This window comes from Bidens hawaiensis, unplaced genomic scaffold (assembly GCF_021521415.1).
Source record: "Bidens hawaiensis isolate Kalapana, Puna unplaced genomic scaffold, B.hawaiensis_p1.1 tig00008706_1, whole genome shotgun sequence".
Classification (NCBI taxonomy): domain Eukaryota; kingdom Viridiplantae; phylum Streptophyta; class Magnoliopsida; order Asterales; family Asteraceae; genus Bidens; species Bidens hawaiensis.
In genome coordinates this window covers 409,664-433,147 of record NW_027491628.1, presented here as the reverse complement: position 1 = coordinate 433,147, position 23,484 = coordinate 409,664, and the positions used below count along the sequence as shown (strand labels likewise).

The window sequence follows — 23,484 nt, the reverse complement described above, 5'->3', positions numbered from 1 at the left end:
TGAAAACGGGGGAATGACAAAACTCACCTTAAAATAAGCGAGTTAATATGATATTAAGAAATAAACAACGGGTCTTCCGATTAACGCACCGAACGAAGATAATCAACAGAACCTGAAACTTAACGGTGTGAAATTATAAGTAAAAACGAACCTAACTTCACTGGAATCAATCCAAACGGATGAGTAGAACTCAAGTTATGTCAATTTTAACGTTTAAATGAGTCGAGTCTGACCAGAATCCGAACTTCGAGTCTGGAGTCGGGTTTTGGTCAGAAACCTTAAAATTTAATTATGAGAAGAAAAGTCTTCTGGACCGAACATTGAATCAGAGCAGAAGTGTAAGAAAACGAGAAGTCAAACAGATTGACTATTATACCCTTTATCGGGTTTTCAAGCAATTGACCAGTCAATATCCTTCAATCTCAGAAATTGATTGAAGGTTATCGACTAGTGAACATTTAGGAATGAAAACTCAGTTTGCAACTTACCCGGAATGTGAATGAACAACGAGATATAACGAGTCAACGGTCCTTGGACTAGCAAAGTCAACCGGTTATGAGCGGTTCAACAAAAACACCAAAAACCGAGCTAATCTGAGACAGGCAGCAGGTATGACGGCTGAGAGGATGATGGTTAAGGTTTGTGTAAAGATTTGTGGCAGGCTTTAAGGCTTGTTTATTTATAAAAACATAAACCGAACTAATTTTAGTCTTTTTGGCCCGTTAAGCAAGTAAATATGTTTTAATGAAAGAATCAAGGAATATAATCATAAAGACTCGTTCTTGGGCAGTAAATAATGAATTAGGACTTGTATCTTGACTATAATACATTTACTTGATCCTTACTTCTCGCGATTCATGCTTAAAATAACCGATTTTATGCCATAAACGAGCAATAAACGAAAACGAACTAAGATTTATCGCGAACTGACTGTGCAGCAGCACTGACCAGCTTCTGGACCATCTCCGCGCAGCGCTCCGGCCCCCAGGTGGGTCAAGTTTCAGCCGTTGACAACTTTAGTTCCTAATGTTTGTATTTTGGCCATTTTATGAACTTTTTAAGATATAATTAGGATTTAAACAATGAGTAAACATGAAGGGGTTAATGTGAATATAAAGAAACTTAATAGCTCATAAATGCAAAGTTCTTAATAGAAATTAGAATCTGAATAACGTTCAAACACGGATAAAACAAATACGATAAAACCCGAAATGTTACATACACCAAGAAGTTAGTGCTAAATCAGTAACATGCCTAAATGGTTAAGAGATTATGAGTTAGTAAGTACTGAGTTAAAGTTGAGTACCCCCCCCCCCCCGGGATGTGGTGGTCGTGGGTAAAGGATGTGGTACGTGAGTAACAAAGTAATGGTTATCAACACATGTGAATATACAAATGCATAAAATTTTCATTCAACATTATTTTGAAGCTTAATGGGTAAAAGATTTGCAGACCATCAAGATGAGCCATTTTAATAAACCAAGCACACTTAATGTGGCCTCTTAAGTGTAGGCTGTAGCCTATTTATAGAATTATTAAAAGGACACCAAACAATTCTGAAGATTCGTTACAAGATTAATCTAATCTAACTATACTATTAAAGCAACACAAGTTGTCCACATGTCATTTAACTAGGCACTCCGCATAAGATGTCAAGTAGATGTCATGTCACTATTTACTATTATATTATGACTCATTATCCGTTTTCTTATTATAACCCATGATCCGTAAGGCTTTATAAAAATTTTGAAAAATATATTATTGTGTGATACGGGTTTCGAACCCAATACCTCATGGTTCAAACCAAATGTCCTTACCACATTCACTAAAATGGTAATTGTGTTTGATTTATTGACTTAACATATATAAATGTGATTTCTCTTTAGGTATAAAACCAAAATTATATTTAATTGTTAACATTTTCATAATTCACAATATGACCTTGTCTTCTCAAATCTTTTTAACGCAACAATTTAAGATTGTTTATCGGCTCTCTCTTTATTTTAAAATATAATATATTTTTATTTATTTTTTTTACAACAAAACTTAGTCTTTTTAAATTTAGATTTTAAATCTTTGACAACATGTTGTTATAAACATCATTTTTATACACACAATATTTAATAACAATATCGATATGAATATTTTATTTGAAATAAATCAAACATCAAGATTTGGTTTTCAACTTAAAATTATAGTGCATAATAAATCAAAAACTTAATAAAAAAAGTCATAAATAAAAATTATTATATGAAACAATTGAATTTACGTATTACATATAATAATTTTTTATTTTTATTATATTTTTCATCCGTGTGAAACACGAGCTCTGACCTAGTCCAGATTATAGTTTGACAAATAGTGAGGACATACCAATTACGTTACGGTTTGACACAGTGGTAACACACTATACACGTTACAATAACCACACTTGACAATACTAATAAAATAAAATGTTAAAGCTTAGGTGTCAAGCCCACATTTTACCTAATTCCTAATCTCCCATCTCATTCATTCTAGCTATTCATAGGTCATGGGTCAAAACCATTTTGTCAAATGAGTTATAACATAGTGTGGATTATATTTATTATTGAATCAAATGTCATTTTCATACCTAAGGTTTGACAAACTACACACCTTTAGTACATTTTTTTAAATTTCTTGCAAATCAACACCTGATATTTCCAAAATCATGATATTTCTGTTTGTTTTTTCCATTAAGTCTACATTAAATTAATTTACAAGTATTTTAAGAATAACAACTGAAATAACATACCTTATTTATCTTTATTTTTATCATTTGACAAAACCCGTGTAATACACGGGTTTAAAAGCTAGTAAATAAATAAATGTAAATCCATCCACATATTAACCAACACTAACTTTTAAAAACCACGTAATTATTTTTTTCTTTTCTTTCAAGCGGTAATTATAATATTAATATAAATAAATAACTAAATAAAGGAAAAAAAGATATTATTCAATCGGACCGGGTATAAATAATAATAATAAATAATATTATTTGAATGGAATAGAAAGAATCAATGGAGACGAACACACCATCATAACAACGTGGTCAGTTTCCACCCATACACACCAACACACCACCGTGATCCATTGCAATTACACTAACCCTAACGAACCTAACTCAGTATGGGCGGTGGATCCGTGGCAGGCGTAGTCGTACCATCTGTCAAGTCAGAACCACCTCCTGAAGCTGAGGAGGAGGTGGTGTTCCGGGGAATTAACGATGTGGATAAAGACGTGCTGTGTCCGATATGCATGCAGATAATCAGGGACGCCTTCCTCACGGCGTGCGGCCATAATTTCTGTTACATGTGTATCGCTACACATCTTCAGAATAAGAATGACTGTCCTTGTTGCGCTCACCATCTTACTGCCACTCAGATTTTCCCTAATTTCTTGCTTAATAAGGTTCCTCAATTTAGCTAGCTTTAAATTTGTACTCATCATAGGTTTAATTAAATTGATGTGCCCTAACATAATTATATGTTCTGATTGAGGAAATTTTGGAATCTATAGCTTATAGGACTAGAGGCTTTAGTCGTGTCATGAATAGTAGTAATGTTATGACTGTGAATGTTATTTTTAAATGACTTAGTTTTGCTAACCAGAAAGGGATAGCTTGCCCGTTTGCCTTTTGTGTCGATGTAAATGCTACTTTCTTTTTTTTATTTATTTTATTTTAATGAAATGGCCTTTACTTTTCTATAAAAATTTGAATGGTACTGCTAAGCATGTGGAATACAGAAGTTTTGGTCATTTAATTCTGTGATCTGATATGGTAATCCTTTGTTAAATTGGGAAAATAAACTATACACAATTTATATTTGGGCAGATGTTAATGAAGGCTTCAGCTTGTCAAATAGCAAAAGGTGCTTCTCCCGTTGAACAGGTTCGGCTAGCATTTCAGCAGGTCAGTTATTGTTTTGATAATTAGCTCATCTTATGATCTTAATTAGTTAATGGCATCACTGTTTGATTGCTATTCTGCTTTGATTTATTACAGTTTTTGTTTCTATAATTGAAGATACTATGTAATGATTGCTTCGCTAATGAAGTTGCTTTAAATTATTAGTTTTTTAAATTAAAAGGCGGCTCTTTGTCTTAGACAGGGATGCGATGTGTCGGTAAAGGAACTCGATAGCTTGTTAAATCTTCTTAAAGATAAGAAAAAAAGAATGGAGCAAGAAGAAGCCGAGTCAAATCTTCAGATAATGCATGAATTTCTGCATTGTTTAAGAAGGCAAAAGCTTGAAGAACTAAATGAGGTGATTTGAGTGTTTCAAGTTTATTAACTGTTTTACCTAATGCGTATTATATTATAAGGATTGTTTCATCACGTGATGCGTATAATATTCGAATAATTGCAGATACAAAACGATCTGCAGTACATTAAGGAAGATATAAATGCTGTCGAACGACACAGAATGGAACTGCATAGAGCTAGGGAAAGATGTTCTGTAAAACTAAGGATGATTGGTGATGATTTTAACGTACAATCATCGTTAATGGATAAACGCAGCATAATTAACCTTCCCGATGCACATGAAAGAAAGGATGCTTGCAGTGGCTCAGATTCACAATTGGGAATCTCTATAGCAAGAAAAAGACGGGTCCACGCACAGGTTAAATAAACCTTTTAACATCATCTTATATTATAATTATATAGATATAAGTCACTGAACTTGATGATCGCAACAGTTCAACGACTTGCAAGAATGCTACCTGCAAAAGCGGAGACATTGGGCAAAACAAGTACTGAAACAGGAAGAACGAGAGAGTAATCCTGTAAAAAGGGAAGGCTATCATGCAGGATTAAAGGATTTTCAATCTCTACTTTCTTCATTTACACGATATAGGTTTACTATGATCTTGTTGTGTACCTTTGTCTTATTTTTTTGTAAAACATGAATCTTTAGCATATCAATCTTCTGTTTCTTTTATATAGTCGATTGCGAGTCATTGCTGGACTTAGACATGGGGATCTTTTTCACTCTGCTGATATTATATCAAGGTTAGTTAGATTAGTTATAAGTATAAGTTGGAAGGATTGTGCTGTTTGATCTTTTTTAACAACGAGAACATTGCAGCATAGAGTTTGATAGAGATGATGAGCTTTTTGCTACTGCTGGAGTTTCAAGGCGAATTAAAGTTTTTGAATTTGCCTCTGTGAGTGTTGCATTAATCCAAAGTTGAACCTTTTTATCGTTCAAGATTGTTTATTTATTTTATTTCTTGCATTACCAGGTGGTGAATGAGCAAGCAGATGTTCAATGTCCTGTGGTGGAAATGTCAACGCGGTCAAAACTTAGTTGTTTGAGCTGGAACAAATACACCAAGAATCATATTGCCAGTAGTGATTATGAGGGTATTGTCACTGTTTGGGATGTAACTACTCGTCAGGTAGGATATTACCGTCATTTTTTCTTTTACTTATTTTTAATGCTAATCTAAATTACAACTATGAACTCAGAGCGTAATGGAGTATGAAGAACACGAGAAACGAGCATGGAGTCTTGATTTTTCTCGCACTGATCCTACAATGTTAGTTTCTGGAAGTGATGACTGTAAGGTATTTAGTGCATAAAACTTTGTGAATCATTTTTATCAAATAAATTCTATTATTATTGAGAAGTGATACGATTTTTATGATTATATTCAACAGGTGAAGATATGGTGTACAAGGCAAGAGGCAAGTGTTCTTAACATTGACATGAAAGCAAATATTTGCTCAGTGAAGTATAATCCCGGATCTAGCTTTCACGTGGCAGTAAGTACCTGTTAAATTTCAAATCTTTTTAATCATTAATTATACATTTTCAACAAAAATATGCATTGTTGCAGGTGGGCTCAGCAGATCATCACATTCATTATTATGATTTAAGAAATATAAGCCAACCATTGCATATTTTCAGCGGGCATCGAAAAGCAGTTTCATATGTGAAATTCTTGTCCAATCACGAGCTTGCTTCTGCATCTACCGACAGCACTTTGCGCTTATGGGACGTTAAGCAAAATATCCCGGTCAGTCTTGTAACAAAATAGTTTTTAAATTCATATTTGAAGCATTACTTAGTTATAAACTAGTATTAAACGACACGCTTAATCGTTAAAAAAAACTAACGTGCTAGAAACTTTATAAAAAAACGAAATGCCTCACGTAAACCCACTCTTAAAAACCATATTGAAAAGTGGAGGGTGGCGTATTGCAAGGTTTTGAGGAGCCATAATATAACATTCGAAACTAACTTTTAAAACTGATTTATGTATACAGCTTTAACGACTTGTACATAAGTGGTCAGATGACTTGTACATTATCATGCACATCTCCATTTTTGAACGAAACTTACATTAAAACATAACACTATGGTATATTCAGAATTTTATAACATATGGTATTTCAACAGGAAATCTATAAACGAAAAAAAAAAAAGAAAAAGAAAGAGAAAAAAAAGAGAATCTTATTAGTGAGACACATGTCAACTTGTGGTTGGCTAGAAAAAATAAGGAAAAAAATATAAAATAGTCTAGGGCCATATTGTAAGTTTGAGGGGACCTAAGTACAAGATCGTGAAGGGGCAAATTGTAAGTTTTTTTTTCTGTTTATGCATTATAGTGCTTGTAACTTGAGTTCCAAAACTTGTACCAAAGACACATTCAGTAAAGAATTAATTTTGTTACTATTAATAAATAATACTTTCTTAATCTTGCAGATGCGCACGTTTAGAGGACATGTGAACGAGAAGAACTTCGTGGGTCTAACTGTAAATAGTGAATACATCGCATGCGGCAGTGAGACTAATGAAGTCTTTGTTTACCACAAGGTTATTTTGGCAACTTTACACAAAAGCTTCATCACCTTGATTAATTTATCCGAAATATTGATTAAAATAATCTGTTTGTTTTTGTGTTTTTGTAGGCTATTTCTAGGCCTGCAGCATGGCACGGATTTAATACGGATGCAAATGAAGGTGAGGAGCCGGGGTCATATTTCACGAGTGCTGTTTGTTGGAAAAACGACAGCCCAACAATGATAACCGCAAACAGTCGAGGAACAATTAAAGTTCTGGTTCTTGCTGAATAGTAAGTGTATAATAATATGTATAAACTTTATGCTGCCAAAGTGATTCCTATTAAAAGTGTCCTTATGATATGTTTTGGTTAAGTAAATTAGAAGCCAATGCTGAATTGTAAAGATAATTATGTAACTGTTGGTTCATATTAATCCTAAATCAATGACCGATGATTGATGATCTTTGGGTCATACGTTTTAAACCCGTAAATGTAAAGTCATTAGCGGTGGATAGACCTTGCAAAGCAGGCGGTTCGGGCTGGGTTACGGGTCCAAATGGGTTGTGAGCAAAGTGGGTTCAGGTTTAGCCCCCAATATTTGGAAGCTAACGGTTTGTCCTAACGGGGTGATGCCAGTTGGGGTAAAATGGGTTTTCAAAGTGTTAAAAATCCGGGCGGGTTAGTCAACAAGTACAAGGCATGGTTAGAAGAGGTTTTTGTTGAACAACCGGATGGATTCGTAAAAGGAGAGGTTAATAAGTGTATAAACTCTCTGAAGCCCTTTACGGGCTAAAACAAGCTCCAAAAGCTTGAAATTTATAGTTGAACGAGATTCTAAAAGCTAGGGTTTCCAGATATGTACCTAAAAACAAGTCCTAGATGTGAAGAAATCAACAAAGTCGTTGATTATTGTAGTGTGTTGATGATCTTTTGGTATCAAATACGAGAGAGGTGAGTGACTTTGGAAAATTAACGTCCTCTCTTGGTATTGAAGTAAATCAAGGTCATAACAAGATCTCAATTAAGCAAGAAAGCTGCACGATAAAAGATTAAAAAACAAGGCGGATTGTAAACGTGTAACCTAATAGTTGAGAAGAGATCAAATATACGACTGGAGAATTGGATATTAATAAAATATACCATAAAACGCCTAGCTTTCATCTCATGTATTTGGCACGTTACATGTTCATGAGCAAAGTCTAGCTTAGGCATATGAGGTATAATGCAAATATCTCATATATGTTGAAGAAGAGGCATGTTGTATACATTATACATTTGACACTTGATTCTATGTATAAATTCTTAGGCGTATTGGGTAGTATACTTTCTAGAATTTAGTTAATTCCGACATATGTTACACTTTATATGATTGATCCTTTAACCTCCTAGCTCCTAGCTATTCTATACCTTAACCACCTTATCACCCAGCAAACTGGAATGGTCTGAAATAGAGGTAAGGTAAACAATGATTTCGGATGCGATTGAAACTATTTTGTTATTTCGTTATTAGAAGCATTTGATTTGTCACATGAAGAAACACTAACCGGACCCCGGGCAGATTACGAGTAACCTGGGGGTTAGATAGATGTTTCCCACGAGGGGTTAGACCCAGAGAAGATGGTTCTTCTGATAACCTGCAAAACAGACACCGTGAGCTTGTCACTGAGAAGGGGGGGGGGGGTTCCTCCTTGTGACCACCCTCCGGCGTGAGAATCAGACTAGATTGCTCTTTAAATATAAATGTATATTAAGAGATTGCTAGAGCAGATATCAGGTATAATATGATGATACAAGATAAGATATGATAATATCAGATGGTCATACCATTTGTGGTATTTATAGCCGAAGGTAGGTTTCCAAGGAGGTGTGGCCGGCTGCAACAGTGTTCCTGTTCAACCAACAGTAGCCTACGCACGTGCCCTGCTGGTAGTTGGTGGGTAGGCAGCGGCTGATAGTGACCAGGCCTGCTGTATACTATTCCTTTTCCACCAACTGCCGGCTACGCACGTGGTATGACAGGAGTTGGTGAGTAGGCAGCGGCTAATAGTGACATACAGTACAGGAGCATGCTGCTCGCCATACTGTTGTCAATAAGCTGTCGTATCTTTAGTCAGATCTTTTTCCCATACCTCGTCAGGTACAGTACAGAAGATCTTCCCGTATCGTACGGACTGGCTTATTTGGGCGGGAGTATTCCCCCTCCCGCCCTTGTGCGGGATTGTTCCCGGCTTCGCTCATTCCTTCAGGTGACACTGAGTGATTGAGAGCTAAGTGCCTTGTGCGTGTAGCCTTGCTGCGCGGGTGGCCTTCCCTTATGGCTTGTATCCGAGGCTGCGGGGACAGGCGGAGTCCTTCACCATTGGGAGGCATTTCCTACGGGAACAGCTTGCGTACTGCGCGTAAGGACGTCACGTCTCTGAGCATGGTTGGTCCTGCGGATCCAGTTGGTTTCTGCGCAGACGTCCCTGTTCAAGGTGAGTCTTGCGGGTCCAACTGGGCTCTGCTGGGACCTACCTCTTCAAGTCCCCCCAGTCCAATGTTCTTCTCATGCGTGTTTAATAAAAGTGAGGTGAACTTTTGGACTTAAGCAAAGGGTTTTGAAAAGGGTTTTTTAAGGTTTTCCATGGGGATTCTTCCCGCGGAAGTCCTTGTCACTTGCAGAAATTCCCGCGTTTCCTGCTTGGTCTTTGGGTATGATGCGGGTAGGTCTGTAACCTCCTCGCAAGTCAGGAGCTTTGAGTCCCACTTGTGTGGATTCTCCATGAGGTTTTGGTAGTTTTGAACATAGTGATCAATTATGTTAAAACCACCAATTCCATCCTGGAGCTTCAAACAACGTAGTTCTCGACGTTCCCGCCATGCGGGGATGTTATTTCCGTTTCCACAAGCATTTCCCAGAAGATCCTTCTTGGTTTCAATTCCCAGCGGAGCGCTAGGTATGTGAAGGGTTTTGCCTTAACACTGTACCAGCGCTCGTCTTACGGTTACTTTACTTCCAAGGTATTCCTGGCGTCAATTCCCTACGGGTGCTAGGTATGTGAAGGGTTTTGCCTTTACACTGTACCCGCACCCGTCTTATAGTTACTTGGTTGCCGAGGTATACTTGGCTTCAATTCCCTGCGGGTGCTAGGTATGTGAAGGGTTTTGCCTTAACACTGTACCCGCATCCGTCTTACGGTTACTTGTTCGCCAAGGTTTACTTGGCTTCAATTCCCTGCTGGTGCTAGGTATGTGAAGGGTTTTGCCTTAACACTGTACCCGCATCCGTCTTACGGTTACTTGTTCGCCAAGGTTTACTTGGCTTCAATTCCCTGCGGGTGCTAGGTATGTGAAGGGTTTTGCCTTAACACTGTACCCGCATCCGTCTTACGGTTACTTGCTCGCCAAGGTTTACTTGGCTTCAATTCCCTGCGGGTGCTAGGTATGTGAAGGGTTTTGCCTTAACACTGTACCCGCATCCGTCTTACGGTTACTTGTTTGCCAAGGTAAGAGGTATTTTCTCGCTTACTTTTGAATCTTTTTGAATTTTGAATTTTGAAATTCGAAGAGTTGGTGAAAGGATAAGAACAGTCCAAACCTCTGAAACGTCGTGCGACGGTTTCTTCTGACTGTGTCATGACGTGCAGGAAGTTATGGTGACGTGACAGTACATGGTCATTCCAGACGCTTTTTCAGGCGCGTGGGCGCGATTTTTCGGGCGCGTGGCCGCGAAATTAATGGTATGCAAGCTGTCAACAGCTGTTGCCAGCTTGCTTTTTGCCACGTGTCATAGTTTCATTGCACCTTCGATTTCTCTCTCTTCCGCATTAAATGCATCGCATTAATTGCGATTAGTATATAAAGGGGGAGAGGGTTCTTTGTAATCCACACTTTCACTCTTCTCTTCATCTTCTTTGCGATTTCCGGCGAATACTCACCTTTTCAGGCAGGCATTCTCCCGAAATCGTTTTCTTCTTCCTTTACAAGATGTCTCGTGATCTCGGATCTACAGCTGACGACAAGAGTACTGCTGGCGAGTGCCAGTGTGCTCTGCCTGGCGATCTGTATCGGTACGTCGTCAGGAAGTTCATGCTCGAGTCTCTCGAGCCTGAGTTTCCTGAACCCCACCAAACGGTGTACGATGCCCCCAGAGGCAAGATCGGGGTTTATGCTGCATTCTTTGTTTATGGGAATCTTAGGTTCCCATTGACAAAGTTTGTTTACCGTGTCCTTGAGAGGCACGGTGTTCATTTGACCGAGTTGCACCCCATGGCGATCGCCAAGATTCGCCACTTCGAGTGGGTGTGCCGGGTTCTGGGCATTGAGCCCTATGTTGACCGCCTGATGACCTTCTACACTTGGAGGTGCATCCAGGGGTGGTATACGTTGATAACCCGGGTTAAGGGTTTGAAGATTTGCGCAACCGAGCGCAGTATTCGCGCGTGGAAGAGGGAGTTCTTCTTCATATCCGCTCGCGCCATCCCCCTTGCCATGAAGTTTAAGAACGGGCAAGCTCTTCCCAGCCTTCACGCCTCCAACTACGAGGAGGCGGAATGGTTTTCGAGGATTTCCCGGGTCCAATCTCCGGTTTACCGGTTTGCGGAGTCCGGGATGGTGATGTTGGGGATGAGCCGGGTGTGGAAGGCGGCGGATGCGCAAAAGGTCCCAATCGTCCTCGAATACGGTTCGAACTCTGTTCCTTACGGTATGCTTTGTTTCTTCTTGTTGATTATGAATTTCTTCTAACTTTTTTCCTGCTTATTTCAGAGGGGAACGACCTGCAGTCGCTCCTTAACCCGCGGGAGGCTGATGGTCCCGCTCGGATGGGTACTCGCGCTCTAGACGAGAACGAGTTGCCCATCCTAGAACAAACGGTGGATCGGTTCGTGGAGGTCTATCCGCTAGGCCATGAGATCCTTAGCGCCCGTCGGCCAGGTAAGGCGCTATTCGACCCTCGCCCCCTCAATGTTGAAACCTCTGCTGGAATTCCTTTAATCTTATGTTCTGATGAGGAATCCGCAGATGGTCCTCCGTTGGTGCGGAAGAAGAAGGCTGCCGGCGGGAAGGGAAAGGAGAAGGTGGCCTCCACTGCCGATCCGGCGCCTCGGTCTGATTCGGAGACCGAGAGCGAAGAGGTGGCGGGGAATCCCGGTGGTGATAAGACCACCGCTCCGGAGGCTGTGACTGTCACCTCCGGAGAGCCCAAGAAGACGACGGTGACCGGCACAAAGAGGCCGGCTCCATCGGGTTCATCCCCGCCCGTCCGTACTTTCAGGCTCAAGAAAACCCGTAAGTACAACTTCCTTTAGCTTTTAACTTCATAGCTTAATATCATTTTAACACTTATCTTCTTTACGCAGGCGTGGATGTTGACGCATTCCAGGGTGGAGCGCAGAGGAGTACCTCCCCGCCAATGACGGTAGGCCCGGTCAGCCTACCTGAGGCGACGACCCAGGCGCCTGCGCCTGCTTCCGCTGGTTCAGTTGCTCACTCCTTTGAGCCGACTGTTCCAGCTGAGATGACGTCACCGCCGGCTGTGAGTGCGATTTTTACAGCATCTTTCACCGAGCCGACGGTTACTATTGCTGCGGATTCCGCGGCGGCGACCGCGGCGGTGACCGCGGCGGCTGCTACCATGCCCCCGCCATCGGCAACGACGGCCGGTCCATCAGGTACGCATGGGGCTTCTCGCCAATCTTTGCCACCTTCCCATCTGCCTGACCTCTTGGATGGATTTCCTTTGGGTTCAGGTGATGGGTTCGGCGGCTATCGGCCTGTTATTGACCCTACAGGTGCGTAGGGTTCTTTTGGCCCATTTTTTTTTATATATATATATATATTTTTTATCATCTTTTCCTAACTGCTTTGTTTTTTGCAGTGTCGGATTCCAATGAAGTGTATGTTCCACGATGGAACATTCGCCGAGGAACAACCCTTCGTACCCCTGTGGAGTGCGTGGAATGGGCTCGTCACGCTGCTCCCAGTGGTGCGTTGGGGGAAGCCATGGCTAGCTACCAGGAGGGTAGGCTAAGCAATGAGCTTCGGGTTCTCCTGGCCCGGATGCAGCCGCGCGTCGAGCTGCTTTGTCGTGAAAATGACAAGTTAAAAGCAGCTCGCGTTAAGGAAGTAGCTCAGGCGCGGGCTGTCCGGGAGGAGAACCAAAAACTTGCCGCAGTGGCTGCGGAGAAGGAGAAGGCCTTCAAGGCCCTCGAGGTTGAAGTTCAGGCTCGTCTTGAGGCCCGTTCCAAGGCTGCCCAAGCTGTTATTGAACAGCTTCGGCTGGCTAAGGAGACTGCGAGGAACGCAACCGAGAGGGCCACCAAGGCTGAAGCTGTTGCTGAGCCTCTACGCGTGGAGAATGAAGAGCTTAAAGCCAAATTAGAGGCTCTCCAGCAGGCTCATGATGCCTTGGCGATGGAAGACGCCAAAAAGCTCCAGGAGATCTTGGACCAGAGGGGGGTGCTTGACCATACTGAGCGGAAGCTAAAGGGCGTCGAAGAGGCTGCGGCTAAAGAAGTGTTGCTTGCCAACCTTAACAGGAGTGAAGCCGATCGCGCCCGTAACGAAGCTCAAGCTGCCCTCCAAGAAGCTCTGGTTGCCAAGGAATGGCTTCTTCGAGAAGCGTTGTCTCAGGTATGTTTTCATGTCTTTACGCATTTCTTTGTAAATAGAAAAGGTTTTGACACTTGTATATTTTCTTTTGTAGGTTGTGCATCGGGTATTTGCTGAGACATCTTATGACGATGCTATGAGCGCAGCCCTCAACGCTTCTCACGAGGATGGGGAACGGGCCGGCTTCCTGCTTGGTCTAAGGTTCGTTGAAAAAGGCGTCCCGCCTTCCAACTTCCCTTTGTATAATGTGGATACTGAAGCTATTTACGACCAAGCAGTGAACCAGTATGCTGCCTTCCCGCATCCGGTGGTGGAGAAGGTGAACGAAGTCGCTGCTGCTGATGATGGGCTAGCTATCCTCAAAGCTTTCCTTGAACTGCCACGCTCTACTGATGGGGCTGGTCCAAGTGGAAGTGGCCCTGAAGCCTGATCCTGAAGATCCCTTCCCACTGCTAGGATAGATTTAGCTTGTATAGATTTATTTTCTTGTAGGCGGGTAGTTACCCGGCCATTGTAATGAATCATTGTGAAATATAAATCTTTGTGCGGGTAAGACCGCTTCTTTTATTGGATTCCTTGCTTTATAAACGTTATATGACTTGCATACTTTAGTTTAAATTAGCAATTTTCCAAGTGTAGAATAAGTTAACCTTTGAACGTGGTAGATAATAGGTGTGAAGTTTTGCTTCCTCTTTCGTGATTGTGCGGGTAGGACCGTCACTTGCACTTAGTAGGATGGCTAAACTTTACCTGCATCTAACCTGCGTGTAGGTTTTCCTCATCTTTTCTTGAGGATAAGTTAACCTTTGAACGTGGTAGATAATAGGTGTGAAGTTTTGCTTCCTCTTTCGTGATTGTGCGGGTAGGACCGTCACTTGCACTTAGTAGGATGGCTAAACTTTACCCATATCTGACCTGCGTGTAGGTTTTCCTCATCCTTTTCTTGAGGATAAGTTAACCTTTGAACGTGGTAGATAATAGGTGTGAAGTTTTGCTTCCTCTTTCGTGATTGTGCGGGTAGGACCGTCACTTGCACTTAGTAGGATGGCTAAACTTTACCTGCGTCTAACCTGCGTGTAGGTTTTCCTCATCTTTTCTTGAGGATAAGTTAACCTTTGAACGTGGTAGATAATAGGTGTGAAGTTTTGCTTCCTCTTTCGTGATTGTGCGGGTAGGACCGTCACTTGCACTTAGTAGGATGGCTAAACTTTACCCATATCTGACCTGCGTGTAGGTTTTCCTCATCCTTTTCTTGAGGATAAATTAACCTTTGAACGTGGTAGATAATAGGTGTGAAGTTTTGCTTCCTCTTTCGTGATTGTGCGGGTAGGACCGTCACTTGCACTTAGTAGGATGGCTAAACTTTACCTGCGTCTAACCTGCGTGTAGGTTTTCCTCATCCTTTTTTAGGAATTCTGTTTTGAACCGTTCGACGCGCGGTTGTCAATAGGTTAGTGTTCAGTTTCCTTTCATGATTCATGCGGATAGACCGGCACTTTCATTTAATGGGATAACTGAACTTTTCCCCTTCAACTGACCTGCGTGAAGGTTTGTCGTTTTTTGGGTTTATGCGGGTTTTGCCGCATTCCCCATGCAACGACTTCACGTAATTATGCGGTGAAAACCGGCATATCCGTGTTGAATAAATTAACCGTTCGACGCGCGGTTGTTAATAGGTTAGTGTTCAGTTTCCTTTATCATGATTCATGCGGATAGACCGGCACTTTCATTTAGTGGGATAACTGAACTTTTCCCCTTCAACTGACCTGCGTGAAGGTTTGTCGTTTTTTGGGTTTATGCGGGTTTTGCCGCCTTCCCCATGCAACGACTTCACGTAATTATGCGGTGAAAACCGGCATATTCGTGTTGGTAGTTCATAAAAGTATAAATGTAAAATCATCAGCGTCGATGTTTTAAGGAGAATCATTTCCATTAGAAGTGGCTCTTGGCCTTTTCTTTACAAATTTGGAATTGATTTACATGCAAACTGTGTAAATGAGCTCCCTTCCATGTTGTTGGGATGGGAGTGCCATCGAGCCGATACGCACCTGGTTCGGGATCTCATTCTTTACGCGGCATGTAGTCTCCACATTGAAGCTGGAATTTTTATTCGTGTTTTCCCCAGCTGGGGTTCTACACGCATTTGCCTGCTCAGCGTTCATTGCGCCACGAGGTGCGCGAGCGTCCCATCTTTGACAAATGCTTCGACCATGTCCTTTACGTCTATGCATTCTTCGGTGTTGTGGCCTTTTGTCCTGTGAAAGTCACAGTATTTGCTCCGATCAGCATTGTGACGATGTCGGATTATTTGAGGCTTTGGCCATGGGAGCTCCTCGGTGGCGAATATCTCGGTGACGCTTTTGGTGAGCGGCGTCCATCTGGAGTTCTGGGTGGATCGTACGTTATCTCTTCCGCCTAACCGATGCTGTAAGCCGGATGAGGTGTCAAAGTTTACCCTTGACTGCCAAATGCCTAGCTTTCGCTTTTTGTTTAATCGGGCGGTAAGGACGTTGTCTTCCCTTGTTTTCTGGGTGTAGAGGTTTGTGCTCTGTGGGAGATCTCTACCCAGTTGCTTCTCTGTTTCCGCAAAGCGTTTAGCTGCTGTCATGATGGCATCCCATGTGGATGGCATGCCATATTTACCTGTTAAGGTGCGGATGAGCTCTGGGTCGTTCGCGCCCTGAATAAAGGCAGCGCGAACAAGATCTTCGCTAATGTTACCCAGACTTAGCTTCTTCGAGTTGAAGCGAGTGATGAAGTCTAGCAAAGATTCATCTTTTTCTCGAGTGCACTTGAGGATTGTCCATTGCTCCTCGGTATATTTTCTTTGCTGGCTGAAGTGTTGGCTAAACTTCTGTTGGAAGTCTGCCCAGTCGTAGATGTGGTTGACCGGTAGACGATCGAACCACGCTCTAGCAGCCCCGACAAGCGTCATTTGGAACATGTAACACCACGTGGGTTCCGTCCAACTACTGACGGTTGCCCCCGCTATGAATCTGTTCAAATGGTCATCTGGGTCGGATATACCATCATATGTGCCTATGCTGGACATTTGTTTGGCACTTTTTGGGGCAATTGCTTCTGCAATGTCCCTTGCAAATTTGGACGTTCCCGCATTTGCAACGTTTGGTCTGAATGTTTTGGAGAAGTCTCGTGGACTTCCACCTGTGCTTTTTGGTTTGAAGGCTTGTCCAAAATGCCTTCTCGGTTGGGAGTCCGTTTCCTTACGCTTCCCTTTTGCCCTATGGCGAGGGTTCGCGTCGGAGTCGGATTCCTCCGAGTCATTGTCCAAATATTCTTCGAATTCGTCGGTCTGTTGGACGGAACGCAAGCGTTCGTCCAACTCGGCTTGGAATTCCTTTTGACGTGCCTCCGCCCATGCCTTAACTTCATCGAGAGTTTGGCGGGGGAGTCTTCGTTTCTCTAACTGGGTATCAGTGAATCCCAGTGGGCGATCATTTACTGCACTTGCCCCAGCTTGGGTAACTGGGGTAGTGTTCGTAAAATTTACTTCACTTGCCCCGGCTCGGGTAGCCGGGGTAGTGTTTGTAAAAACTGTGTAGCCGGTATTCTCCCCAGTAGCTGGGGTTGTGGTTACCGGAATTTCTTTAACCATCTTTCTAAAAGTTTGAAAAAACTGGAGAAAAATAAAGTTCTAGCTTTATGCACGGATGGCGCCAATGAAGAAACACAAACCGGACCCCGGGCAGATTACGAGTAACCTGGGGGTTAGATAGATGTTTCCCACGAGGGGTTAGACCCGGAGAAGATGGTTCTTCTGATAACCTGCAAAACAGACACCGTGAGCTTTTCACTGAGAAGGGGGGGGGGGGTTCCTCCTTGTGACCACCCTCCGGCGTGAGAATCAGACTAGATTGCTCTTTAAATATAAATGTATATTAAGAGATTGCTTGAGCAGATATCAGGTATAATATGATGATACAAGATAAGATATGATAATATCAGATGGTCATACCATTTGTGGTATTTATAGCCGAAGGTAGGTTTCCAAGGAGGTGTGGCCGGCTGCAACAGTGTTCCTGTTCAACCAACAGTAGCCTACGCACGTGCCCTGCTGGTAGTTGGTGGGTAGGCAGCGGCTGATAGTGACCAGGCCTGCTGTATACTATTCCTTTTCCACCAACTGCCGGCTACGCACGTGGTATGATAGGAGTTGGTGAGTAGGCAGCGGCTAATAGTGACATACAGTACAGGAGCATGCTGCTCGCCATACTGTTGTCAATAAGCTGTCGTATCTTTAGTCAGATCTTTTTCCCATACCTCGTCAGGTACAGTACAGAAGTTCTTCCCGTATCGTACGGACTGGCTTATTTGGGCGGGAGTATTCCCCCTCCCGCCCTTGTGCGGGATTGTTCCCGGCTTCGCTCATTCCTTCAGGTGACACTGAGTGATTGAGAGCTAAGTGCCTTGTGCGTGTAGCCTTGCTGCGCGGGTGGCCTTCCCTTATGGCTTGTATCCGAGGCTGCGGGGACAGGCGGAGTCCTTCACCATTGGGAGGCATTTCCTGCGGGAACAGCTTGCGTACTGCGCGTAAGGACGTCACGTCTCTAAGCATGGTTGGTCCTGCGGATCCAGTTGGTTTCTGCGCAAACGTCCCTGTTCAAGGTGAGTCTTGCGGGTCCAACTGGGCTCTGCTGGGACCTACCTCTTCATCACACCATTCCTATTTTTTATGATCTTGATTTAATGCTTTGACTTATTATTTAAAGATGATAAAGTCGACGAGGTCTATTTTTTAGCGTGGCCGTGTTAGGTGATTAACCTAACACGTTTTTTATAGAAAGAAAGAATGACAAGTTACATTGTCTTTATAATTAAACCATTTATTTGAGGGCTGTTTGTGAGTTTTAATTAAAAAATATGAGATTGCGTATTGCATTTTATTTACGTTGTATAATGATTAGGAACTAAACAATTTAATAATGACAATCAAGGAAGAACTCACAAAGAACTTAAATTAGCCTACCGTGTTTCATATATAATACATCTATTATTATAGTTTTCAAAATACAAAATACCGGCGTTAGTGGCATTGGCTAGGTGGAATATAGGGATGAGCTCGGTTATACCGTACCGGTACCGAAAATCCTGATCCCGAAAATCGTAATTCTTTTGTACCGGTTTTAAGGTAAAATTAAGGAAATATCGGTACCGGTCCCGAAAACTCAAACCCTTGGTACCAATTCGGTACCGATGATACCAAATCGGTACCGGTACCAATCGGTACCGTATCGATTTTTGCTCATCCCTAGTGGAATATACCGGTTGAGACTGTTTTATGTCTGATATGCGGGAAGGTGGAGGAGACGGCATAACACTTAATGGTATTATGTCAGTTCGCTCATGTAAGGCCCCGAACCCGGTAGCCTTACTTTAGCGTCGGATTTACTCATAAACACAGTTCTTACAAATCAGAGTTCATTAAAACTTTCGCGGAATATAAAAACTTTCATAAAACATTTCATAACAAATCACGCCTTGTCTTAAAACATCATTTTGTCTTTCAAAATTAACGAACATTAACTTAAACGTCTTGAGTCTTCCGATGCCAGCCTCTTATTCAGTGCCACGTGTATCCTTAAGCTAGTTGTCTCATTCTACTCACCTGCGTGCATACTAAAAGTCAGCTACGCTGAGTGAGTTCTAGTTAATCTGACGCCATACAATACATACACATACATACATATCCAAAGATACATATCCATACTTAACTAGTTACCCTTCTGTTCTACATACATACTTACTACCATACATACATACATTCTACAATCACTAACCTCAGTCTACTGAGAGTACGTTCATAGTCCGCCGTCTATACCTGTACTCAAGGTCGTGAACACGTAAAAGGTCCGCCGTCCTTACCTATGTTCACCATTCATGGTACGTACAAGGTCCGCGATCCTTTCCTATACCATCATACATCCACAACACGTACAAGGTCCACGATCCTTCCCTATGTTGCAACCTAATTCATAGCACGTACGAGGTCCGCAGTCCTCCCCCATGCTAAAGCACGTATAAGGTCCACAGTCCTTTCCTGTGCTGACGCCTACCTATGTTACGTATAAGGTCCGCAGTCCTTATCTACGTTACGTATAAGGTCCGCCGTCCTTATCTACGTTGGCGTCTATCTCCTATAACACGTATAAGGCCTACCGTCTCTATCTACGTTTATATCTATCATCTACATCACGTATAAGGCTCGCAGTCCTTAACTACGCCATCACCAGCCGAGTCTATGTCCGACAGAAGCCAGAGGGATTTGCCATCCTAACTTACTATGTCGAACGTAGAACTCACATACCATTCGTGTACCTGTATACACATACTTCACATATACAATAATTACATTATAGCATAAAAATATTCTAGGCGTTCTTTACATCCTTCATTTAACAACCATACCCCTTGTCGTTACGTGCAATATCCGAAGATCGTTCACGCCCCGACAAGTATTCATTTGTAATATTCATACATCTTCTATATATGATATTCGTACCTTTATTTTTAACCTGACAGTACGCGCAATATCCGAAGATCGTTCGCGTACCGACAAGCAATCATTCATATCCATCACATATATCACATATGGCATACACTTATCACTTAGGATAAATGTATTAACAACACGTCGAGTATGCACACAGCCCCGAAAACATAACAAGGAATGGGGCTAGAAACTCACCTGAACTCTGCTTCTTCCTCTGATAGTTGTAAATCCATTCTTTAACTGAGCTCGGCTGACTGTATAAGTTACACGTATCAATACTCGCCTGATCTAATCTGGTGGCCTAGTATTAGCTTACTTTTACTTATCGTTTTAATCTATTCTCTAATCGAACTTGACTTTAGGCGAAGTTAAACCTTAGGCGAACTTAGCTTTAGGCGAAGTTAAACCTTAGGCGAACTTAGCTTTAGGCGAAGTTGTCAACAGGCGAACTTAGCTTTAGGCGAAGTTGTCATCAGGCGAACTTAGCTTGCAGGCGAATTTGTCATCAGGCGAACTTGGCTTTAGGCGAAGTTGTCATCAGGCGAACTTAGCTTGCAGGAGAAGTTGTCATCAGGCGAACTTGGCTTTAGGCGAAGTTGTCATCAGGCGAACTTAGCTTGCAGGCGAAGTTCATCAGGCGAACTTAGCTTGCAGGCGAAGTTGTCGTCCGCACCTACTGTTCGTTCTTAAATCCCTTAATCACCTTCGTTTCTTAACCAAATAACTCGATTTAGGTACCCACAGGATCGTCTGACCAGCGCCTACAAACCCCAACCATCAAATCGACCTAACATCGATGTTTAAAGGGTGCGATTTAGGCATATAGGTTACGGGTTCTTTTATCAATCGATTAACCCATCAAATCTTAACCATTTTCAGTAAGATTAGCTTTGTTGGATTCGTTTTTACCATACAAACTCAGATTTATCATTTCTCAAATCAAACCGAACCTATACGAACGATTTCTAACTATAAACGTACCTTGAACGAGTCGAACTACGAACCCGGTTAAGCCTTGATGTTGTTTTGATCCGTCACGACGTTCCAGCACCAACAAGCTCGGGTTTTCGCCTTCGGATCTTGGTTCGGGTTGTGTGTGTTTTGGGTGTGTGTGTATGGAAATGAGGATTAAATGGTGGTTAATGGTATTTATATTTAGAGATCATGGGCTTAAGCCCATGGACTCTCCTTCCTTCTTTCATAACCCAAGTCCATAACCCATATCCATTACCTAACACTAGCCCGACCCATACCAACTCCTACTCTATTTATTTATTTCCCGATAACCCGAGTAAACTTTCCCTCTATTATTAAGTAATATAATTAATATCATTTTGGAAATTTCGGGTTGTTACAGCTCAAGAAGTATGGTATGATATTGCAAGCTGGTGCAAGGTACCGACTTTCTTTGCTTTCTCTACTCGCGACATTTAGAGCTACACAAGTTCTACCAGCTACCCACTCGGAAAGCGAAAGTGTTTAACATGGTGTGCCTAACGGTAATGTGTGTATTTGAAAGGCAAGAAACGAGATGGTTCATGATAGGAAACTGGCTCACGCAAGTAGTGTTTTGGATGAAATCAAAGCGTTGAGTTTTTTGTGGGTTTGTAACATATCTAAAAATGTAAACATTATGTGGGAGTGGTGAAGGGTGTTTGATCTTGATAGGTTGTAAGGTGTTACGGGGCAGCCTCAGGTGGTTGTGTTAGCGATTGTAACATCCTGAAAACTTTAGTCCAACATGTAACAACTTTCACAAGTTTAAGGACCAAAGATGTACCCAAAATAACTAGAAACCGATACCATAAATACGCACGACGACAACCGGTACGAAAAATGAGAAAAATCATTTTCTGGTTGCTATTACGCATCGTGACGGGTAAAGCTCAGGTCCATCGCGATATATGACAGACTTGCAAAATATCTGAATTTTTTTGGGTGGTGTCGTGCTACGTGATGACCTTATCCATTCGATCATCGGGATACGCAATAACTACGTAAAATAATCAGGAACACGTTTTGAACCACGTGGCACTAGGAAACAGGCCACGTGGTAGAACGCGACAGTAGGGCGGAGTCACGATACGCGACGACCCCCTTTACACACCATCGTGATACGCAATGGGTGGCAAAACTTGCATATAAAAGGGGGAGACGGGCATTTCACTCAACATCCTAAACGCACCTTACAAAACACACACACACACACACACACACACTTAACATCGAGAAGCGTGCCATCAGGCCAAGCCCCAAAGATCCAATGATATAATCCCCGATACGCGACGTAGAGTAGAGGTGACACCCCACATTTTCATGTTAACTCAGTTAACACATACTGTGTTATCTCATACATTCATGCTTAACATTTACACGAGTCAGTAATGAGTCACACACACAAGTCCGTTAGTACCCGTTGGTGATTAATGTCGAATCGGACATGTTAAATAATTCGAATACATTGGTTATGTGCTAGATGATTAATGTGTTAAATGCTTTAGTACATCATGCTTTCTTAACATGCCATTAGTTAATATTAAAAAAAGAAATTATATTTAATCCTGTCGTGCATAATGACGGGTATGGCTAAGTCCCACGTGACGTGCGGGGGAGTGCTAAACATGAACTTTTGTTTATAAGCTCGTTTTTTAAACCCTAAATGCCTCAAAACCACTATAGCTATCTCCTAGGCGATTTCTCTGAGTTCTTGGGTGATTTTGGGTGCTAGTGGGTGAATAGAAAGCTTACAGTTAATCCATATCATCAATCAATCATTCTGGTAAGTGCTAAATCGTTAAACTCTTGATTTCTTTCTTTTCTCTTGATTCTTGATTATAAACACTACATGATGTGATGATCTTTCTGTAATATGAATGTTATACGATGATACTGATGTTGTGTAATCGTGTTTTGATGGATTAGAAAATTAGGGTTGTTGTAGAGATGAAATACACATGAGGTTTACTTAGGTCAAGATTCTAATAGTTTTGTACTCGCTTATGGTTTTGACGGTAACTCGATGATAAATGATGAATTTCGATCGATTCTTGATTCCAGGTTATACTACTTCGAGTCTAGTTTTCAGAAAACTAAGTTTGTATTATTGGACGTTTCTTCATAGATTTTCTAATTTTAGAAAGTTGCATGTCTAATCTGATTCAAAATGTTGTTTTCTAGTCTGGATTCCCGGTACGAAAACTTGATAACGAGAAAGCTAAATGGGTTGGTTTCACTCATGGAATTTAATTTTATGAGTTAGGAAAATAACCCAATTGGTCTTGCTTGGATTAGTATCATGGCTTAACCAAGTCAATACATTTTGTTGCGCAATATGATAAAACCGTTTGTATCTATCTACAACGAATGATTTATTGACATTTTTGTATACAAGATAAAAATATAATAAAAATTTACTGAGAGACCTAATCCATAAATTCTTCAGTGGTGAAATTTGTAGAATTTATTCTAAGCGTTACTAGGTTAATAAAGTCCATTCTCACATGCTAGAATCTGTCTTGTAAACTGCTTGATCAGAATTTAAGTTATATGGTAAATACTTGCTTGAT

At 41.7% G+C, this 23,484-nt stretch overlaps 1 protein-coding gene across 1 annotated transcript; it reads left to right on the top strand.

The window, feature by feature from the left end:
• Window positions 1-3,153: 3,153 nt before the first annotated feature.
• On the top strand, window positions 3,154-7,267 carry LOC143529790 (E3 ubiquitin-protein ligase COP1-like). Its single transcript, XM_077025501.1, has 13 exons — window positions 3,154-3,435; window positions 3,860-3,937; window positions 4,137-4,292; window positions 4,395-4,649; window positions 4,726-4,883; window positions 4,973-5,038; window positions 5,115-5,193; window positions 5,272-5,427; window positions 5,498-5,596; window positions 5,690-5,794; window positions 5,869-6,048; window positions 6,738-6,848; window positions 6,944-7,267. The coding sequence occupies exons 1-13, from the start codon at window positions 3,154-3,156 to the stop codon at window positions 7,106-7,108; spliced, it is 1,890 nt and encodes a 629-aa protein (XP_076881616.1). The 3' UTR covers window positions 7,109-7,267.
• The last annotated feature ends 16,217 nt before the right edge of the window (window positions 7,268-23,484 follow it).